The sequence below is a fragment of the Nymphaea colorata genome, chromosome 10, assembly GCF_008831285.2.
Source record: "Nymphaea colorata isolate Beijing-Zhang1983 chromosome 10, ASM883128v2, whole genome shotgun sequence".
NCBI classification, from domain to species: Eukaryota; Viridiplantae; Streptophyta; class Magnoliopsida; order Nymphaeales; family Nymphaeaceae; genus Nymphaea; species Nymphaea colorata.
In genome coordinates, this window is record NC_045147.1 from 10,206,734 (window position 1) to 10,227,180 (window position 20,447).

The following is a 20,447-nucleotide window of genomic DNA, read 5'->3' on the forward strand; positions in this document are numbered from 1 at the left end:
CGAAAGGTCTTAAAAAGATGTTAACATGACCATGAATCGTATAATTAAAATTTCAAACTTTCATGATATCACAAACCCAGATTTCACTTTTGATGAACGAAGTGGGAACATCATTCACTTGAAACAGTTATATATGACTCCCAGCAAACTCAAGATTACGTCAAATGAGAGAGATGTTCTTGACCAAGGTGCAGAATTAGTGAGCTCATACATTACGTAAATGGGGTCTCTCTGTATATGTTTTCCAAACGAACCTTGCTGAGTTGTGCGTCGAATATATCCTTAATCATATCTGCTTTTTTGGATATTCATATATTCAGATTCGAAATCAAATAAAGAAATGTCATATCCGATTCCAAATCCGATTTTTATATTTATATCAGAATCCAATTTTTGAACCAGTTTTTACTAATTTTCAAAATGTAATAGCATTAGATGCAGGATATTTGTCTAAAAATGAATCCGATCTGAATATGAATCTGATCAGATGTCAGTTATTAAATCTGAATCTGATCTGATTTCTTAATTGGATATTAAATTTTTTTTCATACCTGATTTTCTCGAATCAGTTCCGCCAGATATCCAATTCAAATAGAATATATTGACATCCTAGTTGTGCATTTACAAGCAGGTGATATGTCCGAATGTACTTGCCATACACGGGGGTAGAAGTATGAATTTTTTGTCACAGACGAACTATAGTCTCAAAATTTTAATAAAAACCAAAACATAATTTTACAATTTTTTTAGATAACCCATACATCATATGCAGAAAGCCAATACCATGATCATTGCTGATGAATGAACTGTTTGATTTCTCTCTTCCATGACCTACGTGAAAATGCGTTTCTCACCTACAAACTAATCTCAGTTGTCACTAAGATCAAGTTATCAGAGCTTCTTCCATGACTTCTAGTTGGTGAAATCTTAGAATGATAAAATCAGCAAAGTTAGGTCTAACTGCAAAGATGACCTCCTGATTTAAGAGAGCATACGGTCTTAGTTGTTTCGTGATGCAGAGATTAAACAATTCCATTTCTTATCAACTAATCTCCACACATTAATTGGGTTCCATTCAATCAATCCAGACAAGACTCGCCAATATCCAGCTTTCTTTTACGCCCGCACAGTACTCGGAAAATAGATTCTCCCAAACACATGAGGGAATTAGAGTCTTACTTGGTGTAGGTTCTTCCAACCAGTAGGAATAATCCGTACCCATGAATGAAGGAGCAGCTATGAGTCGAAGATCGCTTACCAGCTATGGGAAATTTGATGCGATTGTACTGGAACCAAGTTGGTTGGGCCAAAATATTTCATGAATCCAAAGTCAGTTCTTATATAATTGGATATTTAATTAAAAGAGAGTGTGCACACTCTAAATGACAGGGATGCCCTTCATAAGGAAAGCTGCCAAGCCTAGACACTGTCATGAATTGCATAAAGAAATCTGGATCTGGGTCCTGACTGGTTTCAGGATATGGGTCTGCATCCAAAATGGCAACTATTTCACATAGATACAGATTGTGTCCTTTTTCTTTCGTTTAAAACAGGTCTGGATAACTTTTTTCGAAGGAAGAAGAGAATTCCCTTCCTGTATGAAGCAAACACGGTCATAAATAAATCCAAGTGGGAAATTTGGATTCAACTGAAGGACAACTCCACCATGATCACTTGTCCCTTCATTTTGTGACACCAAGCTGCATGTTGAGGCATATTCTCATGAGACTTTGTTGTCTAGTAATAAATCTTAGCATATTCCCCATAATTTAGTCATGCACGCCACATTTATGTATATGGTAAGTTGTTAATTTTATTAAAACGCATGCATGCCAATGATCAGATCTCGCTGATTTTGTCAAGTATTTATCAATTGAACTTTCACGACTTAATACCTAAGTCATATTTTGCTAACAATAAAAATGGTAGGTTAGTGCAATTATTTGGGGCTAGTAAGACTACTTACCAATATTCATTTGATTATCATAACGATGGAGGTGAAGAATTGAACGTGGAGGGTCCATGACATGATCTCGTAAGGACCTACCTAACTCTAGTTTTTTGGGTAGATATTCACTTAATGTTGCCAGATGAGTAATAAATTTAAAAATTCATTCCTGAAAAATAGTCACTAAATTTTCATTAGCAGCAATTTATGTTGCAGCGACTGTTTAAGATAGCTTTAACGACGTTTTATAGTCTTTAAGACGTGTATTCTTAAATTTTACATTATATATATATATATATATATATATATATATATAAATGATGACTCTAGCTATTTGGAGTAGAGCAGCATTGTCTATTTGAAACATATGGATGATGGAGAAAAAAAAAAAGAGAGAAAATAATATTAGATGATTAAAATGTCTCTCACTTTTTTTTTTATATATATATATATATGGGGTGAGAGAATATTTGGTGGCGTGAACTAAGAATACAATTTTTTTGCTTACCTGACATGCGCGAGTAATAACAAGTTCTTTCCCGCTTGCTCTCATTGACTAATTCGTCTATGCCTTTTAGCTGAGATTGAAATTAGTTCTTGAAACTAAAATTGCACGTTAAAATTGTTATTCCTTCCTAATAAAATAACACCAGGCAATCCTATATATAATGATAAAGTAACGAAGAACCTATGGACTAGCAAAATGGCCTTTTTTCAAATGGCATATGAAAAACCACCATGTTTGAGAACATGATAATTTGTAGCAGGCCGTAGTATCCGTTTTATAAACGTAAACGTGAGGGTGGTAAAAAAGAATGTCTCAATTAATTCCCAGAAAAATAGTTATCACGCAATGGTTCAACAATATGTCACAGCAATATTAAAGAAGAAAAAAGATGGAAGACAAAGGCTGTGATTCAGGAGAGGTGAAACTAAACGTATGAACGCCATTTCCTTTTCAAATTTTGTACATATCCGCATGTGGTGGGCTGGTGTGGCTCTTTAAAATTCTTTTATTTTTACATTGGTAAAAATTAAAATTTATTTTTATAGATATATAAGAGCCCCCCAGATATAAATGTTTCTTAATAGGTGTGGCCGTCCAGCTAAGTTTTCTGGGTCGGTCAATGTGCATATGTATACGGGTTTAGTTGTACCATATGTTGGATTTTGATGCTGATGTAAAAATTTGAAAATTTGCTGTTCAAAAACAACTCCTATATTAGTATTAGTGACAGTTTATGGTATGACAGTAGTTTATGGTGGCTTTAGTAATGACATATGATCCTTTCATTGATGAATTTTTAGATTTTAGCATCATATGGGGCATCCAACAACATCCGCTTTTTCTATATTAGAAACTTTCACAGCATGACCCTCAATGCAATATATATATATATATATATAAGAGCTGAAATCCAGCCATTCGGACATTTGTTCAATGACGGCTGTCCGATGCCGGCCGAACTACTTCATATATATATATATATATAAGCTGAAATCCAGCGACATTTGTCCAATCACGGCTGTCCGATTCTGTCGGCGAAATGTTTGTTTCACAATGGTGTTCCTTATCAAGGGAAATTTCCATGATCGATCGTTTGCATTTGGACGTCGAAAAACGTGCCTTCTGTCAGTAATGCCATTCAATCTTCTTGCGCATGATTTTGCCACTGGAACCAACCACATGACTCATTAAACAGAGGGATAAGGATCATTTTCATCTCTGATCGGTTTAAACGTTGCGTTGGAAGGAATCGACATTCGTTGGTTAACCTGCTCTCATCAATAGGAAGATGCACTACCTAACTCATCGAATAATAAATTATATAGGCCTAGAAATTGACCAAACAAGAACCTTCTCTCTCTCTCTCTCTCATATATATATATATATATATATATATATATATATATATATATATATATATATATATATATATATAGAGAGAGAGAGAGAGAGAGAGAGAGAGAGAGAGAGAGACGCAAAAAGTTGAACTGTAGAAATAGATGACTAGATTTGAGTTGCACCCCCTCCATTATTTAGAACCTGATCATAGATAAATAAGGTGGTTAATAAAAGACTGGGCCAGAAGTAGGGGTAGAGGCAGGTGTATGCATGGTGTGGGTCATAAAAAGCCTTTATTTTTATAATGAAACATTATATCAGCTTTTTTCATTTACATGTAGATGTTTCTTAAAAAATTTAAAATTATATAACTAATGCTCTTTAATAAAAAATTTTTAGCTTTGCCCTTGGTAGGACCCATGTGGTCTTATTATTGTACAATGTGCAACTGGGTGCAAGCCAGTTCACTGAAAAGCTTTGGGTTCAGATCAGTCAAATATAAAAGTAGTCGGATTCGGACCAGATCGGTGCAGCTAACAAGGAAGATATTAATTTATATCAAATCAAGGCTAAACTGTTGTCACCCTTGGAGTCCATTTGGCAAATGAAATAATTCGTAACTATTCCATGTTTGAGGCAACTTCATAGAACACTTTTCTTAAATCTGTTCTCATCTTTGGGTCATATTTATGGATCGGACCCGTAGTTTTGTGTCTTGATACAATTCAAAACCTTTTTAAAGGTTATATATCATCTATTTGTAATTGGGATATTGACCCGATCTGGCCTCTAAGGTATACGTATGCTTTTCTTTTGTGGCAGAGTGGAAACCAGTTCAGTTGCTTTAGTACCGGACCTAAATCGACCCCAGGTCCAACCCGCTAGCGTTGGATGACAGAGATGTCTAGAAGACCAGTACGTGGTAGAAGGCATCTAGATCCTCGTCAATATGTTTGGTGAGAAATACATTCCCCGAATTCCTTTGTTTCCGCTACTTTTCTTCTGTTTCTTGCTTCGTTTTCACAATGTCTTCACTAAAAGGAGTGGTTTCTGTGTCATTAGAAGTATGACGACACAGCACCAACCAAGTTGGTAAGCGGTGCAATTCAAAGACCAATTGCATTAAAGGAGCAACTTCGGTTAAGCCACACAACAATATTGATTGGTGTTACCATTAGAAATCCTCAATGGTTAAGAAAACTGCACATTTTGAGAAACCGGCCGGAAAAGCCGGCCGGAAGCACGCTGTGAGTCTTGTTTACAGAAGATTATACCAAAGCGGCGTAGAGAGTTCTTTAAAATTGAATCCAAGATAAGAAGCGGCTCTTCAGACACATGCTGACCCACAATAGGGGCCTTGGGCTCCTAAGAGCCGAGAAGAAGGTCAAGAGTTCAATACCCAAAAACTAGCAACACATTTTGACATGATCGATCACATCTTAAACGTTATATTAGCAAAATTGGTATATTTCCATACCACTTAAGTAAGGAACAAAAACCAGACTTCTTAATGAATTCTTACTAAAAAATTACCGTAAAAAAAACATTGACATTCTAACATGCATGTTCAAGAGCATTGACTTGATATAAAGAATGTTTTACTTCAACTTACTTTTTTGAAAAATATTGATTTTTCTACTACCAAAATTTGGATCGTGTTATAAGATCCGCATCTTTTCTAGTATTATAAAATCAATTACTAAACTCAAAAAGTAATTTCGCATTCTTAAGATCTTTTAGATCCACAAGGATAGGTCGAACAAAGAAGCATTTTAATGATCAATTTTAAGGGGTGCTCCAGTTGTTTCTACCCCTGACCCAGTGGTTCAAATCCATTAGTCACCTGCCATGTAACATGATATTTGTGCCCTTACATATATTACAATTTGCATATAATATCATCTCATAATATTTTGGTAAACTTCATAAACAGCAGGCGGCAATCGTTTTAGCCCGATTGATCAAAAGGAAAAATGATCAAATGATTGTAGTTCACGCATGCCTGAAACATTGAAGAAAGAAAGAGCTGTGCAATAATTCAGATGTTAGGTGGCTCCCAGTAAATTATGGAGAAGGGTAAGGTAAGATATTGTTAACAGGCCATTTTCAAATCCGTATCTTTACATCAAAGTGACGTATTGGTGAGAAGCTGTAGCCGCCGTCCACGAAGGTCATGAATTTTTATTCAAATTTCTCCAGGAAGATCACATGCGAAGGGTATAAAGGAAGCCATTAGCGCCCTGCGTTTCCTCTGTGCTTACCAAACCCCAAAAGGATAAAGACACCAGTTGCAAGTTCAATAATGAAATGATAGAAAGAGAGAAAGCCTGACAGTTTAATATAAAAGGGCTCCTTCGACTTGGTGGTGATTGCTTTCAGTTCCACACTGTTGTTGGCGATTGAAAAATTATGAAGGCGATGTCGTCCAAGGCCGTGGTTCTGAGGTTCAATCTGGTCTTCATCGCACTGTTCCTCATCTTCTACACCGGCCTTCTGCTCACTCCATCCATCGACCCTCAGGGTCGGCAGATGATGGTCAGATCATGTCCATCTGATGGTTGTCAAATGACCAAGGTAAGGTGAGTACCATGGTTGAGCATTAGCAAGAAGAAATCCCATGTAGTTTCTCTTCACAAAATCCATGTTTTATTTGTTTCAGAACCAAAAACTTAAACCTCCTTTTAATCTCTAATCTTTGACTACCCACAATGATTTTCAGCTTCAAGGTTGCACCTCCAGTAGCAAATTCTTATTATTGGTGTCATGATGATGAACGATTTTCTTAAAATTTATTTGCCTGAATCATGTATCACAAGGAAATTGAATTGTATACAGTTGAGAAGCATTTCTTTTCAGATTGATAATCAGAAATGCTGTTGCTTGTACACCATTTTCTGGTCAGTTAACTAGCAACTTTGATCTTCAGGTGATTGGAAATAACACTAGAGTGAAGCAATCCAAGTATGAAGGCAACAGAAAGCTCGAAGCCTACAGCAATGAAGGTGAAGGGATGATGGTGAAGGTGAAGCCTGCAATAAATATTTCCGCAGTGAGGAAATCCAACGTCCCCAGAGAAGAAAGGGTGGCGAAAGAAAATCGAGGGGCCAGCATCGCGCCAGTGAGGGAAGTAGTGAAAGTGAAGCAAAGAATTTTGGGCGTTGCTCCGGGGAAAGGTCTTGTGGATGTGAAGCCAGGAACGAAGATCGCGCTCGTGAATTTGAAAGACACCGAGGTGCAACAATGGAAGAATGCAGGTGAGGCAACCGTGATCGGATTCGACAAGGTGTCGGAGCTGTTCCGGTGGGATCACCTATTCCCCGAGTGGATCGACGAGGAGGAAGTGAACAAGGAGCCGTCGTGCCCGGAAATTCCGATGCCGGATTTCGGGAGCTACGGCCGGGATTTCGAGTTGGTGGTCGTCAGACTGCCGTGTAAGTTCCCGGAAAAGGGGTGGAAGAGGGATGTGCACAGGCTGCAGGTTCACCTCATCACTGCCAACTTGGGAGTGAGGAATGGGAAGGAAGGGCTGTCGAAGCTAAGGTTCCTGTTCTTGGGCTCCTGCATGCCGATGGTGGAGATGTTCAGGTGCGAGGAGTTAGTGAGGCGTGAGGGCGATGCATGGCTCTATGACTCAGACTTGCTCAGACTTGAAGAGAAGGTTTCCCTGCCAATTGGCTCCTGCAAATTATCACTGCCACTGTGGAAAGAAGGTAAACCATTAATTTATTTATTTATGGCAACTATTTATTTATTTATTTGCTTACTTAGGTGGGAATAATCAATCTGTCCTGTAACTGCACATTGGCTGGTCTCTGGTTGGTATAACCGCTCCTACCCACTGAGTACACCTAAGATTAGTGACAACCCACTTGCCTGGATCACCTGATTAGTCAGATTTGATGAAGGAAAAAGGAAGAGGCTCTGGTTTCTGCAGTAGAGTCCCAAGAAGAAATGTTGTCTGAAAAAAGCTTTCAAGCTCAGATTTTAGCATATAATCCATAGGATTCAAGATTACAATTAGGACAGTAAGCATCCAGTTGATGTCTGAAAGAAAATTAATTAGATCGAGATCAGCACTTAAGTTTTCAAAAAGCTGTTGATCATTCTTTTCTGTTCTATGTTATCTAGAGTCTAGAGAGAGAGCAGATTCCCTGCATACTAGCTCTGCTTTCTCTCTCTCTCTCTCTTTTCTATGCTCCATTCACCTTGTTCTATAGGTTTTTTTGTTTATTTTTGTTGTTTTTTGCCGTCCCTTTGTTTTCTTTGTAATTATTTGAAACTTGATTTTTGTTAATGAATTCTCACTTTGTCGGCTCTCACTTCAATTGCTGAGAGACAGAATGAAGTTAGCCTCCTGGTTTTGTAGTCCCATCTGTTGAGGACATTTTGGTCATTTAAGCATGTAAACATTCTAGAACCAAGATAGAATCACAAGAAAAATTGGCAAGAATATTAAACAATATATTAATTCATTATATATACACTTTTAGGTACCAACCCACTGTGAGAATTTTATTGTTGGAAGCTTCTAAATGTCTGGCAGAGCGAGACTCAGTGCCAGTCAAATTTCCAAAAATGCCCGTGAACAGGATGAAATATAAAGCCGTTAGTTGGACGACTCTGAATAATGGTTGTCCATTCCGGCTCCCAAATTCCCAGTCCCGAGTCGACTGTTTAAGTGCAGTTGATCCGAGCCTGACCACATTGCTGGTTCTAATGGTCAATGCAGGAACCAATGAGATTGCTGATTTGTGGAAGAGGGGGACTGCCTGGGCCAATGAAGGTCGGACCAGATGGCGGCACCAGTGGCGGCCGCCGCAGCATCCGAGACGGGAGGCGTACGTAACGGTTCTCCATTCATCGGAGTTGTATGCATGCGGTGCGATCACCCTGGCTCAGACCCTCCTCCAAACAAACACAACCCGGGACCTGGTCATCCTAGTGGACAGATCCATTAGCCCTCAGACCCGTCTTTCTCTCCAGTCAGCCGGGTGGAAGGTCCGGGAGATAACCCGGATCCGAAACCCGTTTGCCAAGAAGAACAGCTACAATGAGTACAACTACAGCAAGCTCAGGCTCTGGCAACTGACCCGGTATGACCGGGTCGTGTTCATCGACTCGGACATACTTGTCCTCCGGAACTTGGACGTCCTTTTCGACTTCCCCCAGCTGTCGGCGACCGGCAACGACGGCGTGATCTTCAATTCCGGCGTCATGGTGATCGAGCCGTCCAAGTGTATGTTCAAGAACTTGATGAGGGAGACCAAGAGGGTAGTGTCCTACAATGGAGGGGACCAAGGGTTCCTCAATGAGGTCTTCATTTGGTGGCACAGGCTGCCTAGGAGGGTCAACTACTTGAAGAACAAATGGTCAACCAGCACCATGGAAGGGAAGATCAAGGACCAACTATTTGGGTCAGACCCACCTAAGCTCTATGGGGTGCACTACCTTGGGATGAAGCCATGGCTCTGTTACAGGGATTATGACTGCAATTGGGACATGAAAGGCCAAGAAATATTCGCGAGCGACGTGGCGCACCGGCGTTGGTGGATGGTGCATGACAAAATGGCACCTGACCTACAGAAGTTGTGTCTGCTAACACCAAGAAGGAAGTTTGAGTTGCAATGGGACAGGAAACTGGCCAAGAAGGCTAGGTTTGGTGATGGGCATTGGAGGATCAATATCACAGACCCTAGGCAGTCCTTGTGATAAGTTAACAACTGCGCCATTTTGGCTTTCTTCTTTGTCATCATATTCTTTTGCTGGTTAGGCTGACCAGGGATGGTGTAGTTGGAGTATTAGACATTTGTTCTTTTTGTGAGGGAATAAGTTTTTTGGAGATTCTTTTCAAATTTCTCAGACTATCAATGTGCAGATGTTTGATGATAAGTTATATATAGTGTATTTTTGCTGGTCATTATTTGAAAGTAGAGCCTTGTATGTTTGATGATAGCCTCAGCTCTGGTCTCAGATCTGCCGGATAACCACCACTTGATTTCTGCAAAATTTTGGATCCTATATACGTCAGAGGTTTCGGTCGATCTTTTGCTTGGTACGCAAATGTATATGAAGTCTATCGCTATAGACTAATTGATCACGTCAGGTCCAGGGATTTTAAATTCAAGGCTTTCTAAAGACACCTTTTTTTTTTTTTTTTTTGAATTTGAATCGAAATAGTTAGTCTTTTATTATAAGTTTGAAACATGTTTGCATGGCCGTATAGATAGGGAGAGACAGGTCACTCTTTGGTGTCCCATTTTCATGGGCATTATGCTATTGTGTTGCATGGGATGACAAGTTTTGATCACTGGTACATAGATTTTAAATTCAAGGCTCTTAAAAGACACCCATTTTTTTATTTTGAATTTGAATGGAAAGACTTAGTGTTTTATTATAAATGAGAAGCGTGTTTGCATGACTCGATTTCTATAGGCATTATGCTCGTGTCATACGGGATGCCAGGGAGTTTAAATTCGATGCTCTTAAAAGACACCAAGTTTTTTTTTTTTTTTTTTTGAGCTTGAATTTAAAGACTTAGTGTTTTATTATAAGTGAAAAACATTTTTGCATGGCCCTATAGACAGGAGAGACAGGTCATTCTTTTGTTTTTTATTTCCATAAGCATTATGCTCCTTGTGTCATATGGGATCATCTGGGATGACAAGCCTTGATCACTGGTCCATGGATTTTAAATTCAAGGCTCTTAAAAGACACCTTTTTTTTTTAATTTGAATTGAAAGACTTAGTTTTTTAAAATAAACATGTTTGCATGGTCCTATAGACTGGAAGAGAGATGTCACTCTTTTGATTTCCATAGACATTATGATATTGTACAGTATAGGATTTAGTATGTTATGAAGGTGAAGGTATGCTGTCTCTTAAGTAGCCACCAATATAATCTTGGGGAAGGATTCGTTTCGTTTTTTGGGCGGTGGATCGTAATTCTCTCTCTTGGCGTGTGTGTGTGTGTGTGTTAGAGAGAGAGAGAGGGCCTTGAAATCTTTTGAAAACTAAAGCAGCACTCTTTGCACACAGGTCAGGAACTTGAAGACCTCTTTCTTTTGGCAAGCAAATGAAATCCCACGCAACATGATGCCTTTTGGATGTAGTAGTGAGCGGATCATCCCACAAAAACTTTTTCGAGTACTTGCTAATCGATCTTTGAACAATAATTAGCATCAGCACAAGAGACATTAAGTACATAGGAATTGTGGGCAACATATGCTTGATAAGGGTCAACCGACTTGCTATCGAGAGATATTTTCAGTGAACTTAAGCCTATTAGCAATCACTTCAGCTATCAATCTTCGAAGAAGAGTGAATAAAAAAATTTGTCTGAACTTAGAAGTATCAGTACCATCATCTTGATTTGGACAAGGGAGACGATAGAACGATGCATAGACGAAGGTAGGCAGGCATTGTGATAGAATTCAGTGAGCACTTGATGAAAGTCCGCATGAAATAAATTACGAATGCGCTAATGAATATCAGGTTGAAGACCGTCTGGACCTGACGCCTTCCAACCACTCAGTTGTTTGAGAGCCTCGTTAACTTCAGAAGGACGAAAAGGACTCCGCAAAAGAAAGGCCTGCGAGGGAGACAAGACATGAAAGCCCAACTCACCAATAGAAGAACCAGGGTAGAATATTACTTCCTGGAAAAGAAAGATGCTGCAGTGAGAATATCCGGTCCTTGAAATGCGATCCCATCCACCAGTATGTATTGTTATCTCTCAACTTCAACTACCGAACCTTCGACCGCTGCTTCCAGTAGCACTCGTCAAACACACAGAGTTGGGTTAATTTGATAGTCAATGAGACTTGCTGAACACGACACTCATCCAGTTGCCGCTCCACCGAAGAGGTGGAAGAAGTCAAGCCTTGCAGACTATTCAACTCAGTTAGCGTTCACCCTTAAGACTTAATTGTTAAACCTTCTTTTGAAGGAATCTTACATCCCCAATATTAGTTGGTTTCATCCAATCAGTTTCAGTATAGTTGGTGGAGCTCACCGAAGCACATGGATAATGCTCTTAAGACTCTGGTTGCCTACCATAATTTAAACAAAGACACTGCTGACCATAAACCTCTGTTACAGAGTGATTTGGTAGATGGTTTGATCAGCTGGTTGAGCAAATGCTCCCTCTGGATCTCATCTAAGATCTGCTGTCCTCTATTGCAGTGTTTTGCTTGCCATAAGTAAACCTCGGGTTCACATTTTTTTTTGGGACAATCTTGTCTGGATTTTAAAATCCTGACTTGGAATTTCAGGCTGTAACTGAGACTGAAACAAGAAATTTCGTGTGCGCTTTTTTGGCCCTTTAATGAAAGATGGTATCATGTCAGGTTGCATTGTAAGTTAAGAAATGGCACCAAACAGATTCCACCATTATTAGCGCCTACGAGAAGACCTGCTAACCTCCTTGATGCAGTTTTTCTTTGCATTGAAGTTTACCGTCTTAATGTTCAGATACTGGAGACGAGTCCCACTTTTGTTGTGGGTTGCTCTGGTTCGTCCCCAATAAAAATCCTTCCTGAAGTAAAAGGTACCCTTTCTTTACCTGCCGAGGAAGTTCCCATATTGCTTACGCTTTTTCCCGCAGAACGAGTTCAAAATTGAACTTCAGAAGATAGATGCCAGAAACTTTTATCTGAAGCAAAATCTTGATTCATCTGGGTGAGCGATTGATGTCCAGAGAGAGCCAAGCTCTCTCCCATACCCTTGTCTCATGGTCCTATGCAGCATATGCGTCTGGAGTTACATTGGTGTTACACTCTGCTAGTAGGGAAGCCACATATAGGCAACACCAACCTCACAAGAAATCTTTATTTTTATGTTGGTGCTTTAAAAAAATTGTATATAGTAGATCTGTAGGACTTTTAACTAGTGTCCCTCGGCCCAAAGTTTCTGACTCCACCACACCGTTTTGCTCCACCACACCGTTTTGCCTCATATGACTTAACACAGCATAACACTCATGGGAGTTGAAGTGACAATGTGAGATCTAAAAGTGGGCATCATATGCCGGGTACCCGATGGGCAGTCAAGGCTGGGCTTGGACCAGTTATTGGCAGTGGTTTGACCTCCACGGCCTGTTAAAAGAAACTCGTTGGGCCAGGGTGGCCTGAGTTAGGGTATTAGGGGCCTTTTTTTTGTTCTCTCTCTCTCTCTCTCTCTCTCTAATAATATATATATATATATATATATATATATGACCAAAAGTTTCTAATATATTAGAAAAGAAGATGTTAAGGACTTTAAAAAATGATAGACATCAAAGTGGGTACCCAGGGGTATGAATATGAAAATCAGGCTTAACCCAATAATTAAGCGAGCCATGCTTGGATTACCAAGAACATCTTCGAGCCTGCCCGAGCTCAGCTTTGTCAAAGCCTTGAGCTGGCTCTGCCAAATGCCGAGTCCTAGTGAGAGCTTCAAGCCTACCAACCAAACCAGTTGCTTATTGCCTCTTCAGAAGTACGTTACTAAGCCAGAAAGTTGATGTTATCAAAAAGAGAAAAAGGGAAGAAAGCTTGGAGAAGTTCGTTACGCTTCGTTGAAATGAAAAACTCTGTTCTCAAATGTTTTATTTACACTTTTATCACCTATTATTTCAATCCTTTCTTCGATTGATCTATATTTTTTACTCCACGTATGCTGTGCTTTTTCAATCATACAGGCACATGCTATTATGACTATATACTTAATTTTTCCTCTTGTTTTCATTTGGTTTGGGAAGCCCTTATGACACCTTAGGTCCTCAGCTCGCCATTATGAAGATGGAACGAGTGGATGGCTGTCCAGAGAGAGGAATCCTAATGATGTCAAGACCATGTTTCTGCACATTATGTAGGTTCTCAACTACAAACCTTACTTGGAAATAATGCCAGACCAGTATACGTGGTGAGCAAGTGGTAAGAGGGAAAACCAGTTGAAACTTTTGGAACAAGTCTCAGCTTGTTTATCTTGTTGCCTGAATATTTTTATGTATCGCCCTCATAAGGTTAGATATCGGAGCTCACCCTCATGAAAATAAAAAAGAAAAAAAAAAGGTAGAAGGCTCATAACCAAGCATTCATCTCTAGCAGGAGGAAGAGCTTGTACAATCTAAAGAAATAACAGCAACGAACCCAAGTTAGAAAAGGAAAACCAAACAAAGACGGAAATGAAAATGATTGCCTTTTATTTTTTTTCCCCTTAGTATCATGCCACTGTGTTGTGGATGAAAGAGATGCCAATGTTAATGATGAATTGACCACTGAGCAACATGCTGACAAGGTAGCTCACCATCCAAAGTGAAACAGGGAACCCTTGTCGCGAGTTACCTCTATTGATTTTGTTTCCCAGCATCACGATTTCTGTTTTTCTGTTTCAAGGTGGCAACACAATTCAATACATACCTTTCAAATGAACTAATCAGCCCACTTCGAAGCATCGACAGACCGATTTTTGCCTACCCTGATCTATGTACTTCATCTTAAGCAAGCCCAGACAAAGCCAAAGTGGTTAGCATAAGGGGCCACGGTCATGGTTAAAACTTCAAAACACCCCACGCGACCGCTTTGCAGAAATTCAAGCTATAAGGTGGCACATTTTAATAAAGTACACTCAAGGTTTTGCTGCTGCCTTCAACAGAATTCAAAGATTGGGCTCCTCTTCAAACTCGTTTGAGAAAAGAAGTGATACTCATAAGAGCCCCACCACAGCAAACCAGGTCAACCCTTTCGGCACAAAATGCTCCAAGCTCAACCCAGACCATTCGTAAGTGGAACTTCCATGACAAGACTAAGCCTCGACTACCAAAGCCTCACCATTCAATACCATAGAAAGCTCAGGCAACACAGACTCGCATGGTCTAATACAAATGCCATGGTTTTCCGGAGCTAACCTGATTGTGAAGTGCCCGGATAGGTAATGAAAGATAAAAAGCTCAGGCCCTAAGAGCTGCTGATTCTCATGAAATGGCAAACTTCATGCAAAAAGACCTTTCAGTAATGTCATCTGTGCATCCCTGTTAGATAACATTTCATTCAAAAAAGAACGCCACCAAGCATGAATGACATAAGCAGCAAAAGAGGTCATCTAGGAATGGTTTCACTAAATACAATCAACTGGAATTTTTGAAAATATATGATAAAATGATTATCTTAAAATTATCTAGTTTCTTTCCTCTGGGCTAGGACTGATCTTACCAGCTTCTGTTTCCACTTCTTCATCGACCCTTCTAATACCATTATCGTCAACCACAAGGACATCATCCATCATATCATCTTCTCCAACATCGTCTTCAACATCTTCTTCATTATCATCACCACGTGGGATTTTAGAAGTCTTAGGTCCGTGAGCTTGTCTGTGTGTCTCCAGTTCTTGATCCATGGTCTCCTGCAAATTTGCTTTATTATTTGCCTTCCATGCATTCCTAGCATTTTGCCATCTTTCAAGCTCAGCTTCCACATTTGCAAGATAGTTTTCGGTAATTTGCTTCTGATATTCAGTCAGTTCCTCTCTTCGTCTTGCCTTCCACTCAAGAAGCTCCTGAAAAAATTCAAAGCAACAAAAATAAAGGCTGCTCCATGGATCATATTATCAACACAATCATTTTCATCCTCCAGGCACAAGCCCCAAGCCTTGTCATTCTGATTTGTGTTCCCGTACGCAATAATACCTGGAGTTCTTAAGGAATGACATTGTTCACAAAAGGAGACTACCTTTTCTTTCCGTTGCTCAGTTAAGGCTGCATCATCTTCCAATGGTTTGGCTGGCATGTAAAAAATTGGAGGTTCTGCTTTCGTTCTACAAACCAAAGAAACAAAAATATGTCAAAGATGAATCGGCAGATAGAGCAGCAAATCTGTTATGTTCTGTAAGTCTGCACCAGTTGCAGCTTCTCATTCTTAGAAGCTAACATCACCATGCACATGAACAGAAACTTATCTTTGTTCTCAATAAAATTGGGAACATGGACACTTTTGGACCAAAAGTAGAAATAACCTGCAGAAAGAGAAACAAGAGAAAACAAGACATTAGGAAAAACAAAACGCGAGAGAGAGAGGGAAGTATAATGGAGAAAATAATAGCTGGAAACAGGTAAACAGCTCAACACAAAAAAGATGCAGAACATAAGCAGCATAAGCAAGCGACAGAAAAAACCTAAATTGGATACCTTAAAAAATTGCACAGTTTATTATGGTGCTCAGCCCAGCGAAGAAACACCAATTCCAACTTCTTCTCTTCAGCCTTTGCAGCAACTCTAGCTCGAAGAGTCTACTTAAGCAAAGATCAAAGTTTTGGTGGTAAGCTCATGGCAAAAAAATAATCTGTAAGGCATTTCCACAAATAACATTCTCAGGTTTTTAATGGTGAGACTTTTTCAGGTATTTTTCAGCAAAGTTGTTCTTTTGGAAAAACTAAGAAGCAAATAAAAAAAATAGGCAAAGATGAAAAAAAAATGAGAAACTAATAAGAAGACATTAAAAAAACTAGTTAAAATGATCAGGATAACGCTTTAATGATGACAAAGATTATGAAAAGCAATTGAATTTAACATGAAATTTAAATCCATGATGATATTAATGTAAAAAATTTTAAAAAGGAAAATGATGGGAAAAAGTGCAAAAAAACATGATAAAATTATTTACACATTTCTTTTCAAAAAAACACATTTTTTTCATTTTTTTGTTAATATTTCAATATTTTCAAAGATATGGTGATATCTGTGACAATATAAAGCAAGGTAGCATAAAGAATAAAACCCACCAAATCACGCCTCCGCTTTTCAGCAAGCTCTTCACGCTCTTGCTGACGTAGTTTCTCACTTTCCTCACGAGCCCTTTCTTCAGCCTGCACAAACATGTTTTAACTAAGAGTTTGAAAAAGAATCATCTGTATACTACTTTGTTGAAATTTACATCTGTTATAGAAAAATTAAGGAGAGAGAAAAGTTCAACAGGACCAAACACCAAATCCTAGTTGATAGAACTAAGAAAGAATGGAGTCCAAGGACAATGCAAGGTTGCAGCAAATAAAAATACTTAAGAGTCAAAATAAAGAAGCAGCTATCTACATGTCAGTTCTACAAGTTCATGTCTAGTGTGCCATGACAAATCTTGGTAAAGGAGGAGGCAAGTTCCTAGTGCATCAAACAAACCAACAGCAAATAAATTCAGCAGAATAACTCTAATCCTGTCAAGTAGCATGAAAGAACAAATGAATTTTACAAACACAAACAGTCACCAGAAATACCTTTCAAAATAGGTGGCCTTTTCTAATATTGCATTGTTTCCAACAACAACCACAATAGTATCATGTTAAGACTTAAAATTGTCACATTCCAAAATATTAACCACATTCGTTGCAGACAAAAATTGAAAAGAAATACAAAATTCATTAATACACTGCTCACACTTCACATATCTTCTATGTGCTTGTCTTGACTCTTGTTTTTTGATGAATATTGGTATCACCAATTACTTCCAACATTTTCACCAAACAGTGACCCAATGGCATCAAATATTTCCATTATTAGTAACCATTCTTCAGAACAATCTGTTTTGCACCTAATGACAAATGTTGCCATTCTCCTAACCATACTTCATAACAATCTGTTTTGCACCTCAATTTCACTAAATCCTGTCAACACACAAGTTTAGAAAAGCCAAAGAGTACTTCAGACCCCAGCAAATTCTTCTATAAAAGCGAGGAGCAAAACAATGAGAACATCCATTTTGATAAGAATATGGTTGTGAACTTCATATGAGACTGTTCTCTTCTCCATAAATATTTTTGTTCGATTCACCTCTATGTCAAAAAAATAAGAACAAAAGCAGGATACATATGAAACCTTACTTTCACTAATTTTTTCAAAGTTCCTTTTTCAGTTTTTAATCATTGTTGATGCGCCTAAGAAAATAGACTTATATTGTTGATTACAATGTATTGACTTGTTTAGAACCTGAAATGGCTGCCACCCCAAGGGTATACTTCTGAATCAGTTAAAAAAAGTAAGGGTTCTCCAGGAACCTAGATAAGGCAGGGATATCTTTGTCCAAAGCTACTAAGGCAGGAAAATGAATAGCTATTTGCCTATTTCCCGTATTTAGATCGGCCCCACCAACATTTTTGAGAAGTTCAAAATCAGAAATTATCTATAAATTGAACACACCCAACAAATGTTCAAGCACAAGTAAGACCATCCAAACAATGTTGGGTATCCTTCCAGTGATTTCAAAGATTCCCCCCACCAAACCCCAAACACACACATGGCCACATACATATGTACATCAGTACATGTGCTCACAACTTGTAGGAAAAATAAAATCCAAGGCAATTCATGTATCTAGCTAGTCAGAAGACTCAGAACAGTATAAGATGCTAGCAGTTTCGCTTCTCCAAAGTAAGCATGTCATAGATATCATTGGTCTCTCTCCATGAAAGGAATAAGAAAAAAAATCTTAAGAGCACATTTGCTTTGCATTAGTTCCCAACTTTTACATGTTCCTTCAATTCTTTGCCAGAAACAAAGAAAAATGACAAACTGTAGTAATAAAAGATTTGTAGCCTATCAACTCCCATGACGTTTGAGACCATTTGAACCCATGAGCAGGAATCATATGACCCACTGCTTCCCCCATTCTTTGACCTAAACAAAGTGTGCTTTTAAGATCATTTCTGCTTATGTCATGGCTCTTAACAAGCGAAAATGTAGTAACTCAGCTTATCATGAAACTAAAGATGGAAAGCAATTAGTACTGACCCTTTTTAATGAATCTGATCTGCGCATGTATGCCTCTGTAGATGATAAATGCTTATCTTCCTCCTGGAATTTCTGAAAACAGCAACATAATCATATGAGAAAATGAGACACGAAAGAAAAGTTGACCATGAATTATAAATAAACCCATCATTGAGAATGTACCATATTCCCAATTATATTAAACAAACTTTACACACATGATTATTAGAAATTGTCTTAGATTAAAAGGACTGATTCATTTCCCTGCTAAAGACCATTAGGGATGGTATAATCCTGGCTGGAAAGCTGCATGCGTAGGCTAAACAAAGTAAAATAAAGCATAAACATGAAGTAGATAAATAACAGAAGATCTACGAAACCGTCCAGCCTAGTGACCAAAACTGACCAGCAACCAACCATCAACGCAGGGAAAATATGTCAACAGGGCGAATGCCAACAAGGCCAGGGTATCCAACCCCTGAAACCCACGTTACAGAGTGAAGCATCTTGTATCTTCTCCAAGACAGCGATGCATATGCAAGAAGATGAAGTTCTGAAGAAAAAATTAAGCTAAAAAACGCTAGCAACTAAGAAACACTAATGCTTGAAATTAATTACATCTACGATTGAAGGAAAAAAAAATTGTTTTTTTTTTTAAATTCAGATAGAGGGGGTTCAAAAAAACTCACTGTCAATGTCCCTAACAATCGGTTAAGCATTCTTTTGTTCCTATTTACTAGAGTTGGATCTTCATCCTTCGGCAATACCCTCGGGACAGGCTCGCCCGTCGGAATGTCATTTCCCTGAAAATTCAGATGCATCTCCTGAGTAACATACTCGAATCCACAAAATAGAATATAGCAAATAGTACAGAAGATGACCACTCTTGGTACACGCTGATTCGCGTCCCTTCTGAATCCACCAAAACCACGTCGCGCATTCTCTCTCTGCTCGTCATCCCGACCGCCCATCTGAACATCTTCCTTCTTAGGTTCCTCCTCCTGCGTCTCCTTCGTTCTACCCTCCTCTGCCACTTCTCCATCCTCCACCTAGGGGTTTCCCAAAATGAGCACTTCCCTTCTTTATAGTAACCGATTCACAAGTACCAGACTAGTCTAACAGCATACCTTCACAACGGCGGACAAGAGACGCCGCTTCGGGGCAGGCTGATCTTCAGGGTCGATACTTTCTCCCTGCACCAATCAAAAGCAGAACCAAAACAGTAACGAGTTCATCTCCAACATGAACAACTACAACATCTACCGACCGATCTAAAGTTAAGATAATCACCTGACGGACAAACCCTCTCTGAGGTCCGTTTCGCCCGAATCCACGGCCTCCGTTAGCACCGAAGTTTCGCGGGCCAATGCCAGCGAGACCACCTCTCCTTATTCCTCTGGGATCCCTCAATCGCTCCGTTATCTGACAAAAAGATAACAAGATCAACGCTAATAGTGGAGTCAACACAACGAGACACACACAAACACAGAGAGAAAGAGAGAGAGAGAATAGAACCTCCCGTTGCTGGCGATGGAGCTCCTCGATCTCCTTGCGGAGTTCTTCCGCTGTCTTCTCCATAGCGGTGGTCGCCATGGCCTCCGCACCTGCAATTACTCGGCTACCTCTTCCGGGGACACCCAAAAAAATTTTGTACCCTCCCTAAACCCTCTCTCTCTCTCTCTCTCTCTCTCTCTCTCTCTCTGCCTCACCCGTACAGCTAGATGAACCGTCAGATCGTGGAGATGGACGGTCCATAACAGTCAGAGGAAGGATGCCCATAGACTCCCTTGAGACTGGGAGTCCGGGATGTTAGCACATTCATACGCTTAGAAGCAAAAAAGAAAAATACTTCTCTGTAGATTTTAGGGAGTCACCATTACGAAGTTAATTAGTAATAAATTGAAGCTGTTGCTTTTTATTGA

At 39.2% G+C, this 20,447-nt stretch overlaps 2 protein-coding genes across 4 annotated transcripts; one reads left to right on the top strand and one right to left on the bottom strand.

Annotated features, from left to right (window-relative positions):
- The first annotated feature begins 6,037 nt into the window (after positions 1 to 6,037).
- Positions 6,038 to 9,712, top strand: LOC116261945 (UDP-glucuronate:xylan alpha-glucuronosyltransferase 2). 2 transcript variants are annotated; one of them, XM_031640900.2, is made up of 3 exons: positions 6,038 to 6,368; positions 6,721 to 7,504; positions 8,524 to 9,712. In XM_031640900.2, the coding sequence occupies exons 1-3, from the start codon at positions 6,204 to 6,206 to the stop codon at positions 9,501 to 9,503; spliced, it is 1,929 nt and encodes a 642-aa protein (XP_031496760.1). In that variant the 5' UTR covers positions 6,038 to 6,203; the 3' UTR covers positions 9,504 to 9,712. The 2 variants fall into 2 exon arrangements, with proteins under 2 accessions (XP_031496760.1, XP_031496761.1); XM_031640901.2 differs by having other exon boundaries at positions 6,239 to 6,373.
- A 4,248-nt stretch (positions 9,713 to 13,960) lies between these two features.
- LOC116263429 (uncharacterized) lies at positions 13,961 to 20,199 on the bottom strand. 2 transcript variants are annotated; one of them, XM_031643190.2, is made up of 11 exons: positions 20,041 to 20,199; positions 19,816 to 19,947; positions 19,653 to 19,718; positions 19,407 to 19,574; positions 19,215 to 19,328; positions 18,547 to 18,618; positions 16,551 to 16,634; positions 15,958 to 16,058; positions 15,503 to 15,587; positions 14,987 to 15,329; positions 13,961 to 14,805 (listed from the first exon to the last, which is right to left on the bottom strand). In XM_031643190.2, exons 1-11 carry the CDS (start codon positions 20,116 to 20,118, stop codon positions 14,792 to 14,794), a joined length of 1,257 nt encoding a protein of 418 aa, XP_031499050.1. In that variant the 5' UTR covers positions 20,119 to 20,199; the 3' UTR covers positions 13,961 to 14,791. The 2 variants fall into 2 exon arrangements, with proteins under 2 accessions (XP_031499050.1, XP_031499049.1); XM_031643189.2 differs by lacking the exon at positions 13,961 to 14,805 and having other exon boundaries at positions 14,857 to 15,329.
- Between the last annotated feature and the right edge of the window lie 248 nt (positions 20,200 to 20,447).